General features: G+C 43.0%; 1 protein-coding gene across 1 annotated transcript; it reads left to right on the top strand.

Annotated features, from left to right (window-relative positions):
• Nucleotides 1-2,887: 2,887 nt before the first annotated feature.
• Nucleotides 2,888-11,296, top strand: LOC126293472 (epidermal growth factor-like protein). Its single transcript, XM_049986714.1, has 3 exons — nucleotides 2,888-3,068; nucleotides 8,301-8,420; nucleotides 10,873-11,296. Exons 1-3 carry the CDS (start codon nucleotides 2,947-2,949, stop codon nucleotides 11,039-11,041), a joined length of 411 nt encoding a protein of 136 aa, XP_049842671.1. The 5' UTR covers nucleotides 2,888-2,946; the 3' UTR covers nucleotides 11,042-11,296.
• The last annotated feature ends 14,946 nt before the right edge of the window (nucleotides 11,297-26,242 follow it).

Below are 26,242 nucleotides of genomic sequence, written 5' to 3'. Positions count from 1 at the left end.
TTCTTTGCAAAGATTGTTTTCATACGATTATTTCACTTATGTATGCTGATATGAGCTGTACAGTGTACAGCGCCATCTGTTAGCAGCTTTTGTAACTATTATTTCAAACTGCTGTATAAACTTCTTACAGCTTTCACAATAAACATTCCGTTTACTGCATTCCTCTATCGATTTTTGTTTTCGAGATATTTAATTTTGAAATCAGGGAGCCCTTTTCTGGACACTCTGTTGCTACTGACTTAGCTGAAGGCGATGCTAACTAGCGTCTCTACAAATGAGATCTCTGAAGCTGTAACAAGTGAACTATTCCTATTAAAGTCGGCTGTAGAACTGGGCAGTGATCTAGTCAGTCTCTGAAAACCAGCCCAGTGGCGGCACTCGGTCTGCTAGCGTCGACAGTGGCAAATCGCGGGTCCGTTGTGTACTGACGCACCGCGGCCAATTTGAAGCCTACAATCTAGCAAGTGTGGTGCCTTGCGGTGCCTTGCGGTGACATCACACATTAACTCGTTCGTAAAGTAATTAGCAACAGCAGTTGAGAGATTCATACCTCATAAATTGGTAAGAGATGGAACTGATCCCCCATGGTACGCAAAACAGGTCCGAACGATGTTGCAGAGGCAACGGGAAAAGCATGCGAAGTTCAGAAGAACGCGAAATCCCCGTAAGATTGGCTAAAATTTACAGACGCGCGAAATTTGGCACGGACTTCAATGCGAGCTGCCTTTAATAGGTTCCACAACGAAACATTGTCTCGAAATTTGGTAGAAAATCCGAAGAAATTCTGGTCGTATGTGAAGTACACAAGTGGCAAAACGCAGCCAATACCTTCGCTGCGCAGTGCCGATGGTACTGTTACCGACGACTGTGCCGCTAAAGCGGAGTTATTGAACGCAGTTTTCCGAAATCCCTTCGCCAGGGAAGACGAATGGAATATTCCAGAATTTGAAACACGAACAGCTGCTAGCATGAGTTCCTTAGAAGTAGATACCTTACGGGTTGCGAAGCAACTCAAATCACTTGGTACGGGCAAGTCTTCAGGCCCAGATCGCTAAGTAGGGAGCTATTGTATCAGCGTAATCTGAAAGGAACCTAATCGGTATACAAGCATATACAACTGATCGCTCTCCGATAGATCTGTACCTACAGATTGGAAAATTCCGCAGATCGCACCAGTGTTTAAGAAGTAGGAGTAATCCATCGAACTACAGACCTATATCATTGACGTCGGTTTGCAGTAGGGTTTTGGAGCATATACTGTATTCAAACATTATGAATCACCTCGAAGGGGACGATCTATTGATACGTAATCAGCATGGCTTCAGAAAACATCGTTCTTGTGCAACGCAGCTAGCTCTTTATTCGCACGAAGTAATGGCCGCTATCGACAGGGGATCTCAGGTTGATTCTCTATTTCTGGATTTCCGGAAAGCTATTGACACCGTTCCTCACAAGCGACTTCTAATCAAGCTGCGGGCCTATGGGGTATCGTCTGAGGTGTGACTGGATTCGTGATTTCCTGTCAGGAAGGTCGCAGTTCGTAGTAATAGACGGTAAATCATCGAGTAAAACTGAAGTGATATCAGGTGTTCCCCAGGGAAGCGTTCTGGGACCTCTGCTGTTCCTGACCTATATAAATGACCTGGGTGACAATCTGAGCTGTTCTCTTTGGCTGTTCGCAGATGATGCTGTAATTTACCGTCTAGTAAGGTTATCCGAAGACCAGTATCAGTTGCAAAGCGATTTAGAAAAGATTGATGTATGGTGTGGCAGGTGGCAGTTGACGCTAAATAACGAAAAGTGTGGGATGATCCACATTAGTTCCAAAAGAAATCCGTTGGAATTCAATTACTCGATAAATAGTACAATTCTCAAGGCTGTCAATTCAACTAAGTACCGGGGTTTTAAAATTACGAACAACTTCATTTGGAAAGACCACATAGATAATATTGTGGGGAAGGCGAGCCAAAGGTTGCGTTTCATTGGCAGTACACTTCGAAGATGCAACAAGTCCACTAAAGAGACAGCTTACACTACACTCGTTCGTCCTCTGTTAGAATCTTGCTGCGCGGTGTGGGGTCCTTACCAGGTGGGATTGACGGAGGACATCGAAAGGGTGCAAAAAAGGGCAGCTCGTTTTGTATTATCACGTAATAGGGGAGAGAGTGCGGCAGATGTGATACGCGAGTTGGGATGGAAGTCATTAAAGCAAAGACGTTTTTCGTCGCGGAGAGATCTATTTACGAAATTTCAGTCACCAACTGTCTCTTCCGATTGCGAAAATATTTTGTTGAGTCCAACCTACATAGGTAGGAATGATCATCAAAATAAAATAAGAGAAATTAGAGTCCGAACAGAAAGGTTTAGGTGTTCGTTTTTCCCGCGCGCTGTTCGGGAGTGGAATGGTAGAGAGATAGTATGATTGTGGTTCGATGAACCATCTGCCAAGCACTTAAATGTGAATTGCAGAGTACTCATGTAGATGTAGATGTAGAACTTCGAAGCTTTTTTTATACCTGGGAGTTCGATTCTTTAAAGTATCGAGAGTTTACTGGTTGGCGAAGAAGGAAAATAACAACAGGGAAATGATGGCGCAACTTCCGCAGAGGGAAAATGAATGGATACGGAGGTATTGCCGCACAGAACTGGTAGCGGCAGCTCTTCCGTGTGAGCGACTACCTGTTCCGATATTTCACTCCCAAACTAGGAACTTGGTTCAGCCGGCGCCTGTGCGGAACTTCCTCGTTCTGGCCGCGAGCTGCGGTAGATAAAACTCAGACAGGAGGATGGGCTGTGTGGGCAGAAACGTTTTTATCTGCGGTATCCGCTCAGCACGAGGAACCGGCGTTAGTCAACGCTTTCGCACCGTATAAAAGAAGCCTAATGTTGTACTCTCGTTTCAGAGGTCCGACATTGGTCGGCTGAGCACAACTGGAACTCGCCGTCATGTCGTCGCTGGCAGTCTACGTCGTCGTCATCATGGCTGCCTGCGCCGCGGCTCAAAGCGGGGGCAAGGGTGTACCTGGACCTGCCGTCAGCGGTACGATCGACTGCTACGACGAAAATGGGTACGTCTCGGCAGTGGTAGAGCTCTGTTTCAGGTTTTCTCTTCAACTCATTCCTTATTCATTTCAGCCTCAGCCCTCAAAGATGTCTCTTTTCTGATTGAATTCCGCAGCTTTCACAAACTGCAAGAAAATGAAACACCTACAGTCGTTCTTACGATGTCATTGATTGTGTGGCTACCAGATTCGGCTCTTCAGTTGACCATCTTGTAACGCGGCAAGTTACTACGAGATGTCATTAGCTGCTGTAAGGCAAGCAGCCGTCTTGTACGGTGGCCGCAGGAGATATATACAGGGTGGTCCATTGATCGTGACCGGGCCAAATATCTCACGAAATAAGCGTCAAAAGAAAAAAAACTAAAGAACGAAACTTGTCTAGCTTGAAAGGGGAAACCAGATAGCGCTATGGTTGGCCAGCTAGATAGCGCTGCCATAGGTCAAACGGATATCAACTGCGTTTTTTTAAATAGGAACACTCATTTTTTATTACATATTCGTGTAGTACGTAAATAAATATGAATGTTTTAGTTGGACCACTTTTTTTGCTTTGCAATAGATGGCGCTGTAATACTCACAAACATATGGCTCACAATTTTAGACGAGCAGTTGGTAACAGGTAGGTTTTTTTTAAATTAAAATACAGAACGTAGGTACGGTTTGAACATTTTATTTCGGTTGTTCCAATGTGATACGTGTACCTTTGTGGTCTTATCATCTCTGAGAAAGCGTTCTGTTACAGCGTGATTACCTGTAAATACCACATTAATGCTATAAATGCTCTAAATGATGTCCGTCAACCTCAATGCATTTGGCAATACGTGTAACGACATTCCTCTCAACACCGACGTTTTTGAGATTCCCGATTCTCGCGCAGTTTGTCTGCTACTGATGTGCGGATTAGCCGCGATGGCAGCTAAAACACCTACCTGGCCACCATCATTTGTTGCAGGTCGTGGTTGAGGTTTCACATGTGGCTGAACACTTCCTGTTTCCTTAAATAACGAAACTATCCGGCGAACGGTCCGGACACGTGGATGATGTCGTCCAGGATACCGAGCAGCATGCATAGCACACTCCCGTTGGGCATTTTGATCACAATAGCCATACATCAACATGACATCGACATTTTCCGCAATTGGTAAACGCTCCATTTTAACACGGGTAGTGTATCACGAAGCAAATTTTGTCCGCACTGGCGGAATGTTACGTGATACCAAGTACTTATACGTTTGTGACTAACCAACGCACCGAGCGAGGTGGCGCAGTGGTTAGCACACTAGACTCTCATTCGGGAGGACGACGGTTCAATCCCGCGTCCGGCCATCCTGATTTAGGTTTTCCGTGATTTCCCTGAATCGCTCTACGCAAATGCCGGGATGGCTCCTCTGAAAGGGCACGGCCGACTTCCTTCCCCGTCCTTCCCTAATCCAATGAGACCGATGACTTCGCGGTTTGGTCTCTCCCCCAAACAACCAACTAACCAGCGCCATCTATCACAAAGCGAAAAAAGTTGTCCTACTAAAGCATTCATATTCCTTTACATACTACACGAATATGTAATAAAAAATGAGGGTTCCTATTTTTAAAAAAGCAGTTGATATCCGTTTGACCTACGGCAGCGCCATCTAGCGACCAACCATAGCGCCATGTGGTTTTCCCCTTCAAGCTAGACGAGTTTCGTTCTTTGTAGTTTTTTCGTTTCAAGCATTTTTCGTGCGATATTTGGCCCGGTCACTATCAATGGACCATTTATTTATTTATTTATTTTCGGTTTGCTCACAGCGCAGCTGACGCTGCATGCCGCGAGAACTGCATAGCGTAACATTCCGTCGACACGAAGTTTATTACCCTCTACGAATCTAAATAATCCTTATTACTTATTATCCGAATTTGTTAAAATTCGGAACACAGCCTTTTGTTACTAATGGAATAATGCTGTCAAAATTTCATATTTTTATTTATTATAGTTCTAGAGATAACGAGAATTACCTAAAACTCCTAAAACCAAATCTTATTTTTTGAAACCAAGTTAGGAACAATAATAGATTAACTTTCATTGTCATTTGAAGCCATTCCTAAGTTATCAGTGCAAAAAAATCAATTAATTAGAAAATTTCTTTTTTAAACAACAGTCACTGTGCGTGACGTAATACAAAAATCGGTCAAAATTATTTTATTATATTTTGCCATGTGAGTGCGTGAGAATGCGTAAGTGAGTGTATTCGTACACTACTGGCCATTATAATTGCTACACCAAGAAGAAATGTACATGATAAACGGGTATTCATTGGACGAATATATTATACTAGAACTGACATGTGATTACATTTTCACGCAGTTTTGGTGCACAGATCCTGAGAAATCAGTACCCAGAAAAACCACCTCTGGCCGTAATAACGGCCTTGGTACGCCTGGGCATTGAGTCAAACGGAACTTGGATGGCGTGTACAGGTACAGATGCCCATGCAGCTTCAACAGGATACCACAGTTCATCAAGAGTAGTGACTGGCGTATTGTGACGAGCCAGTTGCTCGGCCACCATTGACCAGACGTTTTCAGTTTGTGAGAGATCTGGAGAATGTGCTGGCCAGGGCAGCAGTCGAACATTTTCTGTATCCAGAAAAGCTCGTACACGACCTGCAACATGCGGTCGTGCATTATCCTGCTGAAATGTAGGGTTTCGCAGAGATCGAATGAAGGGTACAGCCACGGGTTGTAGTAACACACCTGAAGTGTAACGTCCGCTGTTCAAAGTGCCGTCAATGTGAAGTGACCGCAATCGCGATAGGCTATAATCCGACCTTTATGAAAGTTGGAAACGTGACGGTACGCATTTCTCCTCCTTACACGAGTTATCACAAGAACGTTTCACGAGGCAACGCCGGTCAACTGGTGTTTGTGTATGAGAAATCCGTTGGAAACACTTCTCATGTCAGCACGTTGTAGGTGTCGCCACCGGCGCCAACGTTGTGTGAATGCTCTGAAAAGCTAATCATTTGCATATCAAAGCATCTTCTTCCTGTCGGTTAAATTTCACGTCTGTAGCACGTCATTCTTCGTGGTGTAGCAATTTGAATGGCCAGTACTGTAAAAACGTAGGTTTGCTTTCCTTAAATTATGTTCTAAAATAAGTGTCGTAGTCTCAGTATTGTTTCGCATGTGCCCATATTTCTCTGGAATCCAAACTTATCTTCCCTGGGGTCGGTCTCTACCAGTTTTTCCATTCTTCTGTAAGGAATTCGTGTTACTATTTCGCAAGTGACCTATTAAGGGGAGGTTTACTATCTTTGACCCGAAAAAAGCATGTTCTTTGAGAATTTGTGTTATAGATACCAATGTCAAATTTGGTCAAAATGTTTATCGATATGTCCTCTACAAACTGGAATTTTTCGACCGGTAATGTCGAAGAGCAAAGGCGGAAATGCCGTCGGAACGAAACAAAATGTCGATGTAGACCTCCACGCGCGATATGTCACAGGTCAGCTGGCTCGTCTGAAATCAAAATTGAGTTGACGTTAGCGAAGTATATAAGATTCTTTAGGAGTTATACTTCGCTTAATCTATTTGGACCATAGCAAACAAAATGGCGGCTATTTGAAAAATAGTGTTTTTTCATCGATTTTTCGACTTCGTCGACCAAGTAAAAATATTTATAGTTGATGGATCGGAGTAAAAGTGGCACAACTCGTAGAAAATTTAGTTAGCTTCGTCGGAAACAAAGAATCATGCTAATCTGTTCAGAAGATTTGAAGTTACCATACCGCGCGATAAAAAGAAAGTCATTGCGAGAAAAAGGCGTTTGAAGTTTTGACTACATATAAATGCAACATTACGCAACGTACGTTCAATCGGTTATTGCGGGTCCATAAACTAGTCCTTCCTTTTCCTCACAGAGGGCGTTCTGCTCGACCTGGTCCATCCTGCGCTGCTCCAGAGCCGCTCGCACGGCCGGTGACGAGCGCTTTTCGGCTGCTTGAATCCGGTGGTCGTCGAATGCTCGGCGAACTGCGTCGAATAGTGTCCCAGAGTGACGTCCATCGTTGTCATGGTCTTCAGAATTACTGAATACCCTTCGTTGAAGGTGCTGGCAGGAAAGTTGCAATCTCCACAGTCTTCGCATCAGAATGCAAGTGCTTGGGGGCTAACTTCCAAACATTCGCGTTCAAACTTTCATTTGAATTTTGTGTGTTTCTTCCTAAGCACCAGTACAATAACTCGTCCTCCGAAAGTTCCTCGTAGATCGGAGGAATCATTTTTTGAACTTCTTTGCACAGCGGCTGTTCGTGTTGATATTCGTCCAGATGCCCGGTAGCCTCTGCAGTGCGCCACTTGCACCAACCAGTTTCCCCAGCCGGACAATTTTGGTGTTGTGGGTGGTCATCCGTCGTACACTTGTGGAAATATGTTGCACAAATTGCCTTCTTCATCTGTTCCACCCAACTGGAATGCCGTCGGATTGCCAAGCCGTAGTACGTCGTAAGATCCTTGATCACTTCATCAGTTTTAGCCATGGGCAAGCACATGGAATAATTTTTCGCGGCTGCAAAGTCGAAATACTCGAAAAATACTGGTGCGTGAAAAAGGCCGATTTCAGGCAGGTGCATTGTTTTGTTCAACCGCGAATAACAAACACTTCCTTTCCGTATTCGGAAAAACGGTTTAGGGGTGGATTCTAAACACTTTTATGGGCCCAAAAATGCAATTTTTAAAAAATCGATTTTTTGAACCAAAAGATAGTAAACCACTCCTGAAACTAATAGTTCGGTAACATTGACAGCTGTCATTACCAGCCTTCGGTATATTCGAAAAGAAAAACATTATAACGACCAGGAAAGCGGTGTGCTGAACACACGCCCCTCCTATCCGCATCCTCATCTGAGGATGATATGGCGGTCGGATGGTGGCCTGAAGACGGAGTGCTGCTGTATATTCTCTGAATTAATAAACTGACATGATATTTTCATTGCCCCCTTTTTAAATGGGATCTGGCGAGACTTTACCAGACCCCCCCCCCTCCCCCACTTTGAGCTCACATAATTTATGGACGCCCCCCCAAGCTCTTTGGAAATTTGACTCGATTTTGTAAACATTGCAATAACACCACAGGGCGTGGAGTTTCATGTTGTTTCGTTCTCTACATTTGGGTGTCTCACCTTTTCTTTGTCAGTAGTTGTACACCAAAAGCAGCAAGTTGCAAACATGTCCTCAAACGCAACATGTACCTCCATGCTGTAGGAAGCTGCGGAATCCACGACCGACGAGTAACCTGCTCAACTGCAAGCCGTGGTGTCCTCGAGGCTGTCCAGAAGGGGGATGCTTTCGTCACAACAGGTGTAACTGTGGCACTGGCTACAAGTGAGTACAAACTGACCGCTACCAGTGCTAACTCAGTGGTTGTCAAACATATGAATCTTCAGAGCTGTTGCGTCATTTTTAAATCCTGTGACCTATCAAAAGATACTAGAAGAGAAATAATAACTTTTTAAAGAATCTTACTTTGGTTTAGTGTGTATAAATTTACATTACTAGTAAATATTAAATATGTTTTAATTAAACTGTATACATGGTACCCCAGAAATGTTGCTATGAACTTCGAGGGCTTGCAGAGGGTGTCTTAAGGAACGAATGTAGGATAGGAACCTGCATCTGGAAACGTCATCCTCCGCTGCTACTGAGCATCGAATTTATAGGCGCTGGCGCCTACCACTAGGCAACCCCTTCGACAGCAAATGTGCCTCTACCCTGATGGACTGTAGGCTGAACAACTCGCCATGTTGTTCGCTATTCGGTGACAGCGATTGATTGCCATGATTTTCAGCTGCTTTTCAACCAGCTGCTGCATAGGAAGGCCATTTCTCCAACGAATGCAGTTTGTTGATACCTTGGTGGAAGACAATTTTAGGCACAGATTTTCATCGGCACTTTCTTTTTGTTCTGGAGTCCGCTAAAGACTTCATTGTCCTTCGGTATAATGGAGAAAAATAAACTGTGGATGGAAACCCTTGTCCGAAACTGTCATCCATCGAGGCACCAGAGTATCGCATTCGTGGGGAGAAAAGGCATATCTATGCACCAGCTAGCTCCATCTTCTCCACTGGCGATTGTAGCAACGATCACTGGATAGCAGACAACATTTGCGAGATGTTCCGCCTACGGTCCTTCATCGTAATAAGTCACAGTGGCTGCTGAAGGGGTGGCCGTCGATCCTCTGTAGCGTCGGTAGATGACGTCTCTGGACACTTTTCCTATCCTCGATTTGTACCCCAAGACATCATCTACAACCCTTGACATTTGTCGCACCATTTCTGGGACATGCTGTATAAGTAAAAACAACTGAAATGGAATTGTACATAAGAAATAAATTGAAGTTTATTTGGTAATGCGTTACAAATCTAAGAATACGTGTTTATACCAAACATATTAAATTGAATGAGAAGAATGACACTTTCTTTGTCATCAACAAGTTGGAGGATCAGGTAATGGCTACCATTCTAATACAGTTGTTCGTTTGTTCATCAGTCAGTCTGTTTCTGTAGATGGAGTTTGGATATTACAGGATACTATTTACTTATCTAGTTGTATCTCCAAATTCCACATAGTCTTAGCTCTCAAACAATCTTTACCACATAATTTAACTATTTGGCGATACGTTTTTGAATTCTTTTAATAGACTTTAAATTAGCCTACTAACAAAAAAGTTAAGAAAAGTTACACTTGCAGGTTAATATGGAACAGGGTTGTAAAAATGTGGGGAATAAAGTGAAATTGCGAATAATATATTTTATGTACATAAAATATATTCAGTCTCAAAAGAATTACTTTTCCATACAAGAAAGAAACGTTTTTTTCGAAAACAAACATGTTAATGTTATTAACCTAAAAAGAAAGTTTTGAAAAGTTGTTTGTTTATGTAGTACAGGTGATTCGTTTTGTATCATCCGTCTGTATAAGACGAGAATCTAATCTTTGTTCTCAGCACTTGCACAGTCAAATCGAATTTTAAGAAATATCACACATTCCATACAGCCGACATTCCATCTTTGAATTCACGATATAACGACAGAATCGACTGTAGTCATAGGCAAAAACAAAGCAATACATAAAGATCTACGTTTCTTTTATTTAATAAATTACTTAGTGTAAATAATTATCGCACTTTTTGGAAACTTACCTCCAAAAATTTTATAAAACTACCATACCAGTTTTTGTGTGCAGTAACTCACACGATGTCTGGAGACGAACTGGATTCGTTACAGCCCATCACCAAAACATTCAATCAAAACATAAAACAAAACCAAATGAGCTGATTGTTTTCCACCATCTGACAGAATCGACTGTTATCATTTGGTTGTTTCCATAGACTGACTTCACACAAAGGAATGAATGAATGAATAATTGAACTGTTACATGCAACTATACTCAATCTTTTGTTTTCATTCTGTTGTTGCCACAGGCTGGTATCACTCAAAAGAATGAATGGATAATTCAACCGATCCATTAAACTACAACAGAATGAATCGATGATTTTCTAGTAACCAAGTGAATCGATTGTTTTCATTTGATCATTCATCTCACTAGTACAAGGCTATACTTTAATCAAACAGTTTCAGGAAAAGATCATCCAACCTTCTTTAAATTTATATTTGACGTTCAGAACTTTCTCTATACCACGAACTCCTCTTTGCATTTTAAGTCCTTTCAGCTCTGGCCACTGTCAGTTATTTGCTTACTCAGATAAACAAAACTCGTCTGCTACTTTTAGTACTTAATGTGTGCCCATCTTTTAGACTCATTCCTTTCTCTGCAGGGACGCGAGAACGCGAGCTGAGATGAAGGCAAAGGCTCCCGTCAGATGCGAGCCCGTGTGCAGATATGGGTGTGTCAACGGGAACTGTGTGGCCCCAGAGACATGCGAGTGCTGGGAGGACTATATGAAGGACCCACACCGTATCAACACCTGCGTGTGGGGTGACTGACAGCATACACAACTGGCTTCCTACTTCACACCAGCCGATTCCGGGCGCAGCGATTATCTCTTGTCAGTACAAGTGTCAAACATCAGGATACGAGTATCATTTCACAGATAGTACAAACGTTCTTTTCCCAAGGTAAACATCAAATGTATCACTTTTTGGTGGCGCAAAGCCTCTGAAGGTCACTGTATCTGGATAATTAAAGTTGAATAACTGTATGTATTCTTTCAAAATAAATAAATGACTAATTATAAAATCCTTCATCTTTCTATTTCCTTATTTCTTTCATCTTTTTATGCTCGATTTTGTCCCATATGACGATATCTAATCATGCACTGTGCAGTCTGCTCTTTGGGGCTGGGACCAATGTAGATTTGATATCAATGAATTGGTACTCTGTGGGTGGACTTTGGGGTACACAAAAAATTTTCTTCACCAATAACGTACAAGAGGTACAAAACAGATTTTTAAGTGAGATCACCGGAGTTAAGCGCTGTTGGGCGAGGCCGGCACTTGGATGGGTGACCATCCAGCCGCCATGCACTGTTGCCATTTTTCGGGGTGCATTCAGCCTCGTGATGCCAATTGAGGAGCTACTCGACCGAATAGTACCGTCTTCGGTCAAGAATACCATCATAACGACCGGGAGAGCGGTGTGCTGACCCGACGCCCCTCTTATCCGCATCCTCCACTGAGGGTGACACGGCGGTCGGATGGCCCCGGTAGGCCACTCGTGGCCTGAAGACGGAGTCCCTTTTTTTGCTTATTTACTATCCTTTGAGCATAGTAATGTTCCAAGTATGTAATTCTTTAGTCATCGTGTTGGTAAGTATGCCAATTTGCTCTTTTATTAATTACGCTACTTGCAATGGCAGATTTAGGATAACAACACAGCTGATTACAAAAAGTCTTCCTGGTCTCAATAATGAAACAGGACTCCCTGGTCTCATCAGCATCTTCGAAAACACAGAGGGAAGAGAACGAAAAGGTGATGTAACCCACTGAATTGTATCCATGATTTCTAATGAGTCACACCAACTTTTGTGCAGTGATAGCAATTTTATATTCTGCAAATGTTTATTACAAAGCCATTATGTAGATTAGCATATGCATAGATGCTATGACATGTATATAATAACTCATCTTTTTTATACCATGAAGACCGTGCAATAGCAACAAACGTGTAGTAATGTCTATAGTACCATGTAAAGACAAATCGTTGTTCAAGGTTGTTATTAAAACTCTAGAAAACTTCTTGACCACTTTACTTCCGGTTTTTACATGATACTCTAGTAAACTATCGGACACAGTATATTGTTGAACATGAAGCTGCACAGCAGAGAACCTCTATGTGTTCACATGTTGACCCAAAGACATCGTCATTTACGGTTGCAGTTGGCATGGCATCATCAAGATTCGACTGTCGATCAATGGAAAACTGTTGGCTCTTCGGGTGAACCATATTTATGCTACACTAGGGGGATGATGCCAACGGCCTTGCCGAAGTGATAACACCAGTTACAGTCAGGTCACCAAAGGTAAGCGCTGTCGGGCTGGGCTAGTACTTGGAGGAGTGACCATCCAGTCTACTGAGAGCTGTTGGAAAGCCCTGTTGGCAAGTCCTTGTGAGGCAAACTGAGGAGCTACTTGACTGAGAAGTAGCGGCTCAGGTCTCATATACGGCCGGGAGAGCGGTGTGCTGACCACATGCCCCTCCATATATGCATCCAGTGACGCCTATGGGCTGTGGATGACACGGCGGCCTTTATGGCCTGTTTGCGAGGAGGTTAGTTTAGTTTTAGTTAGGGGGATGCTCATCTGTATGAACGCCATCATCGAAGTGAACGGAGGCTCGAAACGTGCAGGCCAGCCGGTGTGGCCGAGTGGTTCTAGGCACTTCAGTCTGGAACTGCGCGACCGCTACGGTCGCAGGTTCGAATCCTACCTCGGGCATGGATGTGTGTGATGTCCTTAGATTAGTTAGGTTTAAGTAGTTCTAAGTTCTAGGGGATTGATGACCTCAGATGTTGAGTCCCATAGTGCTCAGAGCCAGGGAGCCGAAACGTGCTGCACTCCACGAATGCAGGCTGGTGGGAGCAGTATTATGTATAGGAGACATTCTCCTGCACTTGCATGGGACCTGTGGTGGTAATAGAAGACACGCTGACAGCTATCAACCACCTGCCCGTCGCCATCCTGGATGCTTCCCCGACAGCGATGTCATCTTTTAGCAGTATAATAGTCCATATCTTGGATCCAGAAGCATGGTGCAGTGGTCTCAGGAGCATTATAGTGAACTCACATTGATGTCTTTGCAATCAAATTAGCCTGACGCAAATCCTGTACAACTCATCTGGCTCGCTATCGGGCACCATCAGTGCATACGCATATCAGCAGCCCGTTATCTACGTGAATTACATTACCTGTGCGTAGACACGTAATGCCACATACGTCCACAAACCTGCCAACAAACTGTCGGATACCTGATACCCATAATCAGCGATGCATCAGAGGGACAAACAACCCGTTAACAACGTGGTCATGATTGTTTGGGTCATCAGTGTAGATACACAACAAAATTGGCCAGGTGTGAGTACGGCTCACGCTGGGATGGTTGCGTACAACTTAATTACGCATATCCAAGGTGTTTCACAAGTCACGTTACACACCTCTAAAGGTTGTAGAGGGGACTTAGTGGATCAAGTTTTACACAGAAACCTATGTCCGGAAACGTTACCCATCAATACTATAGCGTTTAAAGTTATAATCGCCAGCACTTATAAATGTATGCATAGACAGGGTGATTGCCTAATGATGCTAAATACTTTTTAGGATGATGATGATGAAGGATAAATGTATCGATCTGCGGTAAGGGTCCCAGTACAGGAACCGAACGACTCGATAGTTATTAACGAAAACCTTTCTGACACTTAGGATATGAGACACTTAAAGTAGTAAAGGAGGTTTGCTATTTGGGGAGCAAAATAACTGATGAGGGTTGAAGTAGAGAGGATATAAAATGTAGACTGGCAATGGCAAGGAAAGCGTTTCTGAAGAAGAGAAATTTGTTAACATCGAGTATAGTTTTAAGTGTCAGGAAGTCGTTTCTGAAGGTATTTGTATGGAGTGTACCCATGTATGGAAGTGAAACATGGACGATAAATAGTTTTGACAGCAAGAGAATAGAAGCTTTCGAAATGTGGTGCTACAGAAGAATGCTGAAGATTAGACGGGTATATCACATAACTAATGAGGAGGTGTTGAATACAATACAGGAGAAGAGGAGCTTGTGGCACCCTGAGCTTCTGTGTTTTGAAAGTAAGAGACTGGCAGAATTAAAGCTGTGAGGACGGGGCGTGAGTCGTGCTTGGGTTGCTCAGTTGGTAGAGCACTTGCCCGCGAAAGGCAAAGGTCTCTAGCTCGATTCTCGGCCCGGCACACAGTTTTAATCTGCCAGGAAGTTTCATATCAGCGCACACTCCGCTGCAGAGTGAAAATCTCATACTGGAAACATCCTTTTACCCTGCAGAATGCTGCAACTCGACGTGGCATGGACTCAACAAGTCGATGGAGGTCCCCTGCAGAGCTACTGAGCCATACTGTCTATATAGCCATCCGTAATTGCGAAAGTGTTGCCGTATAGGATTTTGCGCACGAAATGACCTCATTATCATGTCTCATAAATGTTCGACGGGATTCATGTCAGCCGATCTGGGCGGCCAGATCATTCGCTCCAACAGTCCAGAATGTTCTTCAGGCCAACCGCGAACAACTGTGGTCCCATGACATGGCACATTGTTATCTACAAATATTCCATCGTCGTTTGAGAAGTCCATGAATGGCTGCAAAATGTCCACAAGTAGCCGAGCACAACTATTTAGAGTCAATGACCCATTTAGTTGGACCAGAGGACCTACTAAATTCCATGTAAGCACAGCCCACTCCATTATTGAACAACCACCAGTTTCCTCAGCGTCTTGTTGACAACTCCGCACTACGGCTTCGTGGGATCTGCGCGTCACTCGAATCCTATCGTCAGCTCTTGATATCTGGACTCACTGGACCAGGCTGCTGTTTCCCGTGCTGTTAGCAAAGGCACTTGCATCGGTCGTCTGCTGCCACAGCCCATTAACACCAAATTTTGCCACACCGTCCAAACAGATACGTTCGTCATACGTCCCACATTGATTTCTGCCGTTATTTCAAACAGTATTGCTTGTCTGTTAGCACTGACAACTCGACGCAAACGCCTCTGCTCTCGGTCGTTAACTGAAGGTCGTCGGCCACTGCGTTGTCCGTGGTGAGATGTATCCGCTGAAATTTGGTATTCTCAGCAGCCTCTTGACACTGTGGATCTCTCAATATTGAATTCCCTAACGCTATGACGAAGGCTAGTAGAAATCCTTGGGTAACAGAAGAAATATTGAATTTAATTGATGAAAGGAGAAAATATAAAAATGCAGTAAATGAAGCAGGCAAAAAGGAATACAAACGTCTCGAAAATGAGATCGACAGGAAGTGCAAAATGGCTAAGCAGGGATGGCTAGAGGACAAATGTAACAATGTAGAGGCTTATCTCACCAGGGGTAAGATAGATACTGCCTACAGCAAAATTAAAGATACCTTTGGAGAAAGGAGAACCACTTGCATGAATATGAAGAGCTCAGATGGAAACCTAGTTCTAAGCGAAGAAGGGAAAGCAGAAAGGTGGAAGGAGTAAATAGAGGGTCTATACAAAGGTGATGTACTTGAGGACAATATTATGGAAATGGAAGAGGATGTAGATGAAGATGAAATGGGAGATATGATACTTCTTGGAGAGTTTGACAGAGCACTGAATGACCTGAGTCGAGACAAGGCCCCGGGAGTAGACAACATTCCATTAGAACTACTGACAGCCTTGGGAGAGCCAGTCCTGACAAAACTCTACCATCTGGTGAGTAAGTATAATTACAATACCAAACAAAGCAGGTGTTGACAGATGTGAAAATTACCAAACTATCAGTTTAATAAGCCACAGCTGCAAAATACTAACGCGAATTCTTTACAGACAAATGAAGAAACTGGTAGAAGCCGACCTCTGGGAAGATCAGTTTGGATTCCGTAGAGATACTGGAACACGTGAGGCAATACTGAATTTACGACTTATCTTAGAAGAAAGATTAAGGAAAGGCAAACCTACGTTTCTAACAATTGTAGACTTAGAGAAAGCTTTTGACAATGTTGACTGGAATACTCTCTTTCAAATTCTGAAGGTGGCATGGGTCGAATACAGGGAGCGAAAGGCTATTTACAATTTGTACAGAAACCAGATGGCAGTTATTAGAGTCAAAGGGCATGAGAGGGAAGCAGTGGTTGGGAAAGGAGTGAGACAGGGTTATAGCCTCTCCCCGATGTTATTCAATCTGTATATTGAGCAAGCAGTAAAGGAAACAAAAGAAAAATTCGGAGCAGGTATTAAAATCCATGGAGAAGAAATAAAAACTTTGAGGTTCGCCGATGACATTGTAATTCTGTCAGAGACAGCAAAGGACCTGGAAGAGCAGCTGAACGGAATAGACGGTGTCTTGAAAGGAGGATATAATATCAACATCAACAAAAGCAGAACGAGGATAATGGAATGTAGTCGAATTAAGTCGGGTGATGTTGCGGGTATTAGATTAGGAAATGAGACAAAGTAGTAAAGGAGTTTTGCTATTTGCGGAGCAAAATAACTGAAGATGGTCGAAGTAGAGAGGATATAGAATGTAGACTGGCAATGGCAAGGAAAGCGTTTCTGAAGAAGAGAAATTTGTTAACATCGAGTATACATTTAAGTGTCAGGAAGTCGTTTCTGAAAGTATTTGTATTGAGTGTAGCCATGTATGGAAGTCAAACGTGGATGAAAAATAGTTTGGACAAGAAGAGAATAGAAGCTTTCGAAATGTGGTGCTACAGAAGAATGCTGAAGATTAGATGGGTAGATCACATAACTAATGAGGAAGTATTGAATAGGATTGGCACAACTTGACCAGAAGAAGGGGTCGGTTGGTAGGACATGTTCTGAGGCATCAAGTGCTCACAAATTTAGCATTGGAGGGCAGCGTGGAGGGTAAAAATCGTAGAGGGAGACCAAGAGATGAATACACTAAGCAGACATTTGGAAGTTTGAGAGTGGTTTAAGTCGTGAAAGGGTGCCCAAATGGAAAGGCCATAAGCGGGAAATCCCGGTTCGAGTCCCAGCCTAGCACAAATTTTCACTGTCTTCATGCTATTCTACAGCCTACGGTTGTCAATATTAGCAACTGCGAATACATTAAATGTATGACTTTGTTGACGGGAGCAGATGTTTGTATATTAATCAGTCCAGAAAATTTGGAAATTTGTGGTAAGGTCTTATGGGATCAAACTGCTGAGGTCATCGGTCCCTAAGCTTACCCACAACTTTTAACTTAAACTAACTTATACGCTAAGGACGACACACACACACACACACACACGCACACACACACACACACACACACACACACACACACACACACACGGGGGAGGACTTGAACCTCTGATGGGGGAATCAGTCGAGCTGCGTAAGGGTTTCGTTAATTCTGAAATACAATTATAATTATGAAATTAGCCTAAATCTCATATTTTAAATTCAAATTCGCACTTTCCATAAATCTGATCAGCTGTAGCACCAATTTCAACAAACAGTAGAACAGAGCAAGCGTGAGGCGTAATCCCAATGCCTATATGGAGGTCTTTAAACTAAATAATCTCATACCTCCATCTACACATATACTCCGCTAGCCACCAAGCGGTGTGTGGTGGAGGGCACAATTCGCGCCAAAGTCATATCCCCCCCCCCCTCCCCCTCTGTTCCACTAGCGGATCGCTCGGGGGTAAAACGACTGTCTGAACGCCTCAGTACGAGCTCCAATTTCCCTTATCTTTGAATGGTGATCACTGCACGATTTGATCCTCGGTGAGGATTTGTAACGCTCTTGCGATGGCTAAATGTACCAGTCAGGAACCTTGCCGCTCTTCTTTGGACCTTCTCAATCTCCTGAATCAGACGAAAATGGTAAGGGTCCCATACAGACGAACAATAAGACTGGATGAATTAAGTTATTGTAAGCTATTTCCTTTGTTGAAGGACTGCATCGCTTCAGGATTCTACTAATAAACCGCAAACTAGAGTTCGCCTTACCCGTTACTTGCCTAATCTGATCATTGCATTTGAGGTCATTTCGAATAATCACACCCAGATACTTGACAGACGTTACCGTTTCCAAAGACTGGGCATTTATTTTGTACTCGTACATTAATGGGGATTTTAGCCTTGTTATACACAGCAGGTTACACTTACTAATATTGAGAGATAACTGCCGGTCATTACACCACACATTTATTTTCTGCAAATCCTCGTTGATTTGTTCACAACTTTCGTGTGATACTACTTTCTGTAGACTACAGCATCATCGGCTAACAGTCTAACGCCGCTGTCAATACCATCAACCAGATCGTTTATGTAAATCGCATAAAGCAACAGACCTATTACGCTGCGCTGGTGCATACCTACGCTTGAAGTCATCCCATTCAGAACGCCATACTGCTCCCTGTCTGTTAGAAAACTTCATATCCAACCGCATATGTCATCGGATAGAGCGTAAGCGCGCACTTTTAGCACCAAACGACATGCGGAACTGAGTCGAACGCCTTTCGAAAGTCGAGAAATATGGCATCAATCTGGGAGCCGGTATCTAGAACCGAGCGAGGTGGCGCAGTGGTTAGCACACTGGACTCGCATTCGGGAGGACGACGGTTCAATCCCGTGTCTGGCCATCCTGATTTAGGTTTTCCGTGATTTCCCCATATCGCTCCAGGCAAATGCCGGGATGGTCCTTTTGAAAGGGCACGGCCGACATCCTTCCCTATCCTTCCCCAATCCGATGAGACTGATGACCTCGGTGTCTGGTCTCCTTCCCCAAAACAACCCAATCCAACCCCGGTATCTACACCCTGTTATACATCATGCACAAAGAGGGCCAACGGTGTCTCGCATAACCGCTGTTTGTTAAAACCGTGCTGGTTTATGCAGATGAGCTTCTCAGAGTCTAGAAAGGTCATTATGTCTGAACACAAAATATGTTCCATGATTCTACAACAAATCAGTCAGTTTTTCAATAAAAGAACATTTCTGCTAGCAGTGGATGAGTCACAAAGAACAGATTCTTTGATTATCAAACTATTTTCGTGTCAGGTAAGTCACTTCAAGAGCTTCGAGGTTATACATTAAGTTTTATGTTTACAGTTACATTGAAACGAGCTGTCATTTTTCAACTATTAAAAAAATAACATGGAATTCCACTATTATTCTTCTATAGATAGGTGACAAAAGCCATGCGATACATCCTAATATCGCGTATGTGGTATCGATAGCAACGATGCCACGGCGTAGGTGCAAGTTCATAAGTTGGCACTACGAGACACAGACGGACGAGAGCGCCCTCTAGCCGGCGCTGTGCAGCTCTACGAGCGTCGCCCCGGATTCAGCCCATTTGATCAAGAGCAGACGCCTTGGAAACATCGCTTCAACCTCAGAGGGTGTTGGCTTGCTAATGAGATATTGTACTACTTACGACGGATCTAGGACACACATTTCTCCTCCTTACACGAAGCACCACAACAACGTTTCACCAGACAACGCCGGTCAACTGCTGTTTGTGTATGAGAAATCAGTTGGAAACTTTCCTCATGTCAGCACGTTGTAGGTGTCGCCACCGGCGCCAACCTTGTGTGAATGCTCCGAAAATCTAATCATTTGCGTATCACAGCACCTTCTTCCTCTCGGTTAAATTTCGCGTCTGTAGCACGTCACCTTCGTGGTGTAGCAATTTTAAAGGCCAGTTGTGTAGTTCGCGCAGCTGCCATAACATTGTCCCGTATGGTGCAGTACTTAACGCGCCTGCCTAGTAAGTAGGAGATCCTTGGTTCGAATCCCAGTCCAGTACACGTTTTTCACTCGTCGCCGCTGACTCAGCGGAATATTCCGATGCAGGTGACAGCAGTGATCCCCTCCCTTCCTGTTAGTTCTTCCCCTCTCCGCCCTCAGTTTGCACACAAAGTTAGTTAGTTGCTGTGGAGTAGTTGCCAAAATAAGTTGCGTATGGCCACATATGGTCAAAGCTGGATGTGTCTTGTCCATTACGTCTAAACAACAATACTCAAAAGTATTTTTTCATAATTGCGAAAAGCGTTATTTAATATTTGTGAAATGATTACAAGAACACATCAATAAAGCAAAAACTGAAAACATGTTCATTGTTTTGATTACAATTTACACAACAAGATCAAACCCTTGAACTCGTGCAAATCCAAATATTTTGACAGTATTTTACAGGAAAGCGAAAAAGAAGACCCCTGGACGTGAACCACGAGAAACAACGAAGGAAAGTTTTATCAGCTAAGTACCAATTATTTTGATCAGTCAACATTTTTTAAACTTTCCGCCCTGTTCGCTCAGGGTGCTGTTACAAAGGGCGAAGTATATGTCCTGAAAATCAGCAGAGACAGAATTTAAATAATTAATTTCTATCAGTAATTCTAGCTTGGGAGGGGAGGGTGGGAGAACTGAAAGACAAATTCTTCTGTTCATCATTCAAACTAACTGTTCCAGGTGCAATTAACAACATCTACATCTTCATCTACATGAGTACTCTGCAATTCACATTTAAGTGCTTGGCAGAAGGTTCATCGAACCACAATCATACTATCTCTCTACCATTCCACTCCCTAACAGCGCGCGGGAAAAACGAACACATAAACCTTTCTGTTCGAGCTCAGATTTCTCGTATTTTATTTTGATGATCATTCCTACCTATGTAGGTTGGGCGCAACAAAATATTTTCGCATTCGGAAGAGAAAGTTGGTGACTGAAATTTCGTAAAAAGATCTCGCCGCGACGAAAAACGTCTTTGCTTTAATGACTTCCATCCCAACTCGTGTATCATATCTGCCACACTCTCTCCCCTATTACGTGATAATACAAAACGAGCTGCCCTTTTTTGCACCCTTTCGATGTCCTCTGTCAATCCCACCTGGTAAGGATCCCACACTGCGCAGCATTATTCTAACAGAGGACGAACGAATGTAGTGTAAGCTGTCTCTTTAGTGGACTTGTTGCATCTTCTAAGTGTCCTGCCAATGAAACGCAACATCTGGCTCGCCTTCCCTACAATATTATCTATGTGATCTTTCCAACTGAAGTTGTTCGTAATTTTAACACCCAGATACTTAGTTGAATTGACAGCCTTGAGAATTGTACTATTTATCGAGTAATCGAATTCCAACGGATTTCTTTTGTAACTCGTGTGGATCACCTCACACGTTTCGTTATTTAGCGTTAACTGCCACCTGCCACACCATACGGCAATCTTTTCTAAATAGCTTTCCAACTGGTACTGGTCTTCGGATAACCTTATTAGACAGTAAATTACAGCATCATCTGTGAACAACCTAAGAGAACTGCTCAGATTGTCACCCAGATCATTTATATAGATCAGGAACAGCAGAGGTCCCAGGACGCTTCCCTGCGGAACACCTGATATCACTTCAGTTTTACTCGATGATTTGCCGTCTATTACTAGGAACTGCGACCTTCCCGACAGGAAATCACGAATCCAGTCGCACAACTGAGACGATACCCCATAGGCCCGCAGCTTGATTAGAAGTCGCTTGTGAGGAACGGTGTCAAAAGCTTTCCGGAAATCTAGAAATACGGAATCAACTTCAGATCCCCTGTCGATAGCGGCCATTACTTCATGCGAATAAAGAGCTAGCTGCGTTGCACAAGAACGATGTTTTCTGAAACCATGCTGATTACGCATCAATAGATCGTTTCCTTCGAGGTGATTCATAATGTTTGAATACAGTATATGCTCCAAAACCCTACTGCAAACTGACGTCAATGATATAGGTCTATAGTTAGATGGATTACACCTACTACCCTTCTTGAACACTGGTGCGACCTGCGTAATTTTCCAATCTGTAGGTACAGATCTATCGGTGGGCGAGCGGTTGTATATGAGTGCTAAGTAGGGAGCTATTGTATCAGCGTAATCTGAAAGGAACCTAATCGGTATACAATCTGGACCTGAAGACTTGCCCGTATCAAGTGATTTGATTTGCTTCACAACCCCTAAGGTATCTACTTCTAAGAAACTCATGCTAGCAGCTGTTCGTGTTTCAATTTCTGGAATATTCCATTAGTCTTCCTTGGTGAAGGAACGTCGGAAAACTGCGTTCAATAACTCCGCTTTAGCGGCACAGTCGTCGGCAACAGTACCATCGGCACTGCGCAGCGAGGGTATTGACCGCGTCTTGCCGCTTGTGTACTTTACATACGACCAGAATTTCTTCGGATTTTCTACCAAATACACATGGTTGTAGTAAAGCTACGTTGGGCCTACAAAGCTGAGCAAATGAGAAACATCTTTTAGGGCAGTGATCCAAACTTTCGTAGACCATTATTCCTGAGTGTAATTAGACATTATCTGAAGCACTCTGTCTCCAGGCCACAAGTGGCGTACCGGGACCATCCGACCGCCGTGTCATCCTCAGTGGAGGATTCGGATAGGAGGGGTGTGGGGTCAGCACACCGCTCTCCCGGTTGTTATGATGGTATTCTTGACCGAAGCCGCTACTATTCGGTCGAGTAGCTCCTCAATTGGCATCACGGGGCTGAGTGTACCCCGAAAAATGGCTACAGCGCATGGCGGCCCGGATGGTCACCCATCCGAGTGCCGACCACGCCCGACAGCGCAGGACTTCGGTGATCTCACGGGGACCGGTGTATCCACTGTGGCAAGGCCATTGCCCATTGTCTGTAGGGCTTATTTCTATAGTGGTACAAGTCCATTGTTGTTGATTCTGAGATACAGAGTCCTAAACTTAAATGAGCTCTGAAAAATCTGGAGTGGGCATACCTTCAATATTCAAGTATATCGCTTCTTGCTAGAGATGAACCTTTCTTTCTGTTTGTTCGGACCATTAATGTGAGAAGCATTATAGACACAAAAGTGGAGGTAATGGACTTGTACCACTATTGAAATAAGCCCTTCATCTGTACTCCATTCATCATAAGGATAAATCTGATGTAGCCAAACACAAACGCGATGATTGGTTAGAAGCCGTAGCAGACGTACACTGGTGTTGTTACGCTCTTGAAAGTAGCTCCTACTTATGTATTAGATATATTGTTACTCAGTTAAGTTAAATGAAACATTAAGATATTCAAATGTATTAACAGCCATCAACGTTTTTGTTAATCACGCTTTTGCCACGTAGATTTTATTTCAAAAATCGTGTACAGGCACAGCCTCTGCGACGTTGTGCTCTGATTGTCGTGCTGTTAATGCGCAGTAAGAAAAATGGCTGAGGCTGCTTTCTGTTCGTAGTGAAACACGCGTGTGGAATACGGTTAAAAAGTGCCGAGAAATTGCCTGTTCTTAATGTTTTTCGTAAGTTTACGGCGATAATCGTCTTTGAAGTTTTCCCAGCAAGTGTATCACACACTTCGTAAATGTAGTGCAGTTGCTAGCGTAATGGAACTAGAGTCATTTTTTTTCCTCGTTCATTTTGAAATACCTACATCTCGTAATTATAAAATTCATCATTACTTTTTATGACTAATGCACGTCTTCTTGTTTCTAAATACATACTGCACGCGAAATTCCTGTTTTCATTTCAAATACAAATTCGTAAATATCGATTTCTTACCGAAGACTGTTCATAGAAGTTGCTTAAACTAAGAAAACATAACAATTTAATTTTTAAGGCAAAAATGGAAAACGAAGTCCTCTTTATTTGGAGTATGTCCATCGTGTTATACCACAGACGTAGATAAGTATCGCAGAAACATGAAAAACAATCGTTTTCGCAGCATCGAGCACACCGTACAAATGCTACATTTTTACATCTGCAAGCGTGCCATTGCAATATGAAACCAACAGAACTGACCTGGAGTCAAGGTAAGGGATTTGGCCCGAGAAATAACATGAGTCTTAAAGCTGCCAGACGTAGTGGAACTAAATGCACGCTGCTTTTTCACATGTCGCTGCCAAACGCTGGCTGGTTATACAACGGCATGCAATAAAAGGAGAGGAGAAAATGCCGCGCCTGGTTGGCTTCCATTATGATACTCGCTTGACCTGCACGCTGCAATCCCATTTAAAATCAGCCGAGTTCAAATGTGTGCCCTCCACCTACTGTTTGTAAATCACTTGATTGCTGTACTCCTTTCATCTGAACTGCCAGAAATTTGAAGACGTCATGCTGTTAATGTTTTATGTCTGGCCACAGCCAGTAATCCACTAATAACAATAACAATAGTAATACAATATACAGCACTATAGCAGACCTTGTGGAGTTAATGCTGTGTCATGCTGTTAATTAATGAATTTATCTGGTTTGAAGCGAGTAATGAAGCATTTTCTGGACTACTGCAGGTACTATTTACAATTTGGAGAATATATGAGGGTCATTCAACAATTAAAGAGAGAACTTGGACTGGGTAAAAACTGTTAATAGGGCAAGTTTGGTACTTTTATGGCTTGGCGTCACTGGAAAGGCGCTGATCAGCTGATGTATCAAAAATGGTTCAAATGACTCTGAGCATTATGGGACTTAACTTCTGAGGTCATCAGTACCATAGAACTTAGAACTACTTAAACCTAACTAACCTAATGACATCACATACGTCCATCCCCGAGGCAGGACTCGAACCTGCGGTCTTGCGGTTCCAGACTGTAGCACCTAGAACCACACGGCCACTACGGCCAGCAGCTGATGTATCAACAATGATTTGTTTATAACCTCAAAAATACATTTCAAGATGGCGAGTCCACTTGAAACGTTCACATTAGTTGAACAACGTTATGTTATTGGTTTTTTTACTTGCTGAAGACAAGAAACCAGTGAATATGTACTGCATAATGTGTAAATGGTGAAGATTGTATGAATCGTGCAAACTTTTACAAGTGGGTAGAGGAGTTTAAAAATGTTCGCGACTCAGTGACTAGCGAACACCGTTCTCGCCGAGCAGTTGCAGTTTCATCTCACTCTCTTGAAAGTCGAATTGATGACATTATTCGTGCCGACCACCGTGTGACTGTAGAAATAATAGTTGATAAGGTTCCAGTCAGTACTGGTACAGTTCATAACATCAACTGTAACACGCTGAAGTATCACAAAACATGTGCAAGATGGGTCCTAATGGAGTTGACGGCTACACGAGGAAACAAGGTTGAGAGTATGCACAGAGCTAAAGGAACGTTATGAAAGAGAAAGTGAGCACTTCCTCAACAAAATTTTAAATTGTGAGCATGGAGTGGAAACACACCAACTTACCTGTCAAGAAAAAATTCAAAACCTAAGCATCAGCAGGAAAAGTCATGTTGATGGTGTTTTGGGATGCTGAAGATCCAGTTTTTGTGATTATCTCGAAAAGCAGCGTACAATGAACAGCCAGTACTACTCAGATTTGCCAGCAAGACAACGCACGTCCTCATATTGCTGAACTAACCCGTGATACCACTGACAAAATGGGCTGGGAAGCACTGCCTCGTCCCCCTTAGTCCATTTGTTTGGTGCACTGAAGGAGGCATTACGTGGGAAGAGGTTCCAGGACAACGAGGACGTGAAAAAATTTGTGGGAAATTGGTTCAAACATGAGGACAGAGCTGGAATAAAAAGGCTTGTAGCCCATTGGAACAAGTGCATAAATGTTCAAGGGGATTATGTTGAAAAGTAGAAAAAGTATTGTTTTGTAAAAATAAATGCTTTTTTCTCCAGATCAGTTTGTCTCTTTACTTACTGAATTACAAGATCCTTATGATACAGTGTACAACACTATAGTAACCTTATGTAGTCAATGCAGTGTCATGCAATCAATTACCTCATTTATCTGTTTTGAAGCGAATAATGGAGCAATTTCTGGATTACTTACTGCAAGTACTGTTTACAACTTGGAGAATACATTTTCTTGTGATATTTAGCATTTGTTATGTATTTAGCACCTAGTGATTTCTATTTGTTTGGTGCACTGAACGAGGAATTACGTGGAAAGACGTCCCAGGACAACAAGGACGTGAAATAGTTTGTGAGAAATTGGTTCAAACAACAAGATAAAAGAGTTTTTTGCAACTGGAATAAAAAAGCTTGTAGATC

Source organism: Schistocerca gregaria, chromosome 10 (genome assembly GCF_023897955.1).
Source record: "Schistocerca gregaria isolate iqSchGreg1 chromosome 10, iqSchGreg1.2, whole genome shotgun sequence".
NCBI lineage: Eukaryota > Metazoa > Arthropoda > Insecta > Orthoptera > Acrididae > Schistocerca > Schistocerca gregaria.
The sequence above is the reverse complement of the archived record's forward strand: the minus strand, read 5'-3'. Positions and strand labels throughout refer to the sequence as shown.

Coding starts and splice junctions, on each gene's coding strand:
- LOC126293472 (XM_049986714.1), top strand. CDS start 2,947: ATGTCGTCGCTGGCAGTCTACGTCGTCGTCATCATGGCTGCCTGCGCC. Junction 3,069..8,300: donor GACTGCTACGACGAAAATGG/GTACGTCTCGGC, acceptor TCCATGCTGTAG/GAAGCTGCGGAATCCACGAC. Junction 8,421..10,872: donor AACTGTGGCACTGGCTACAA/GTGAGTACAAAC, acceptor CTTTCTCTGCAG/GGACGCGAGAACGCGAGCTG.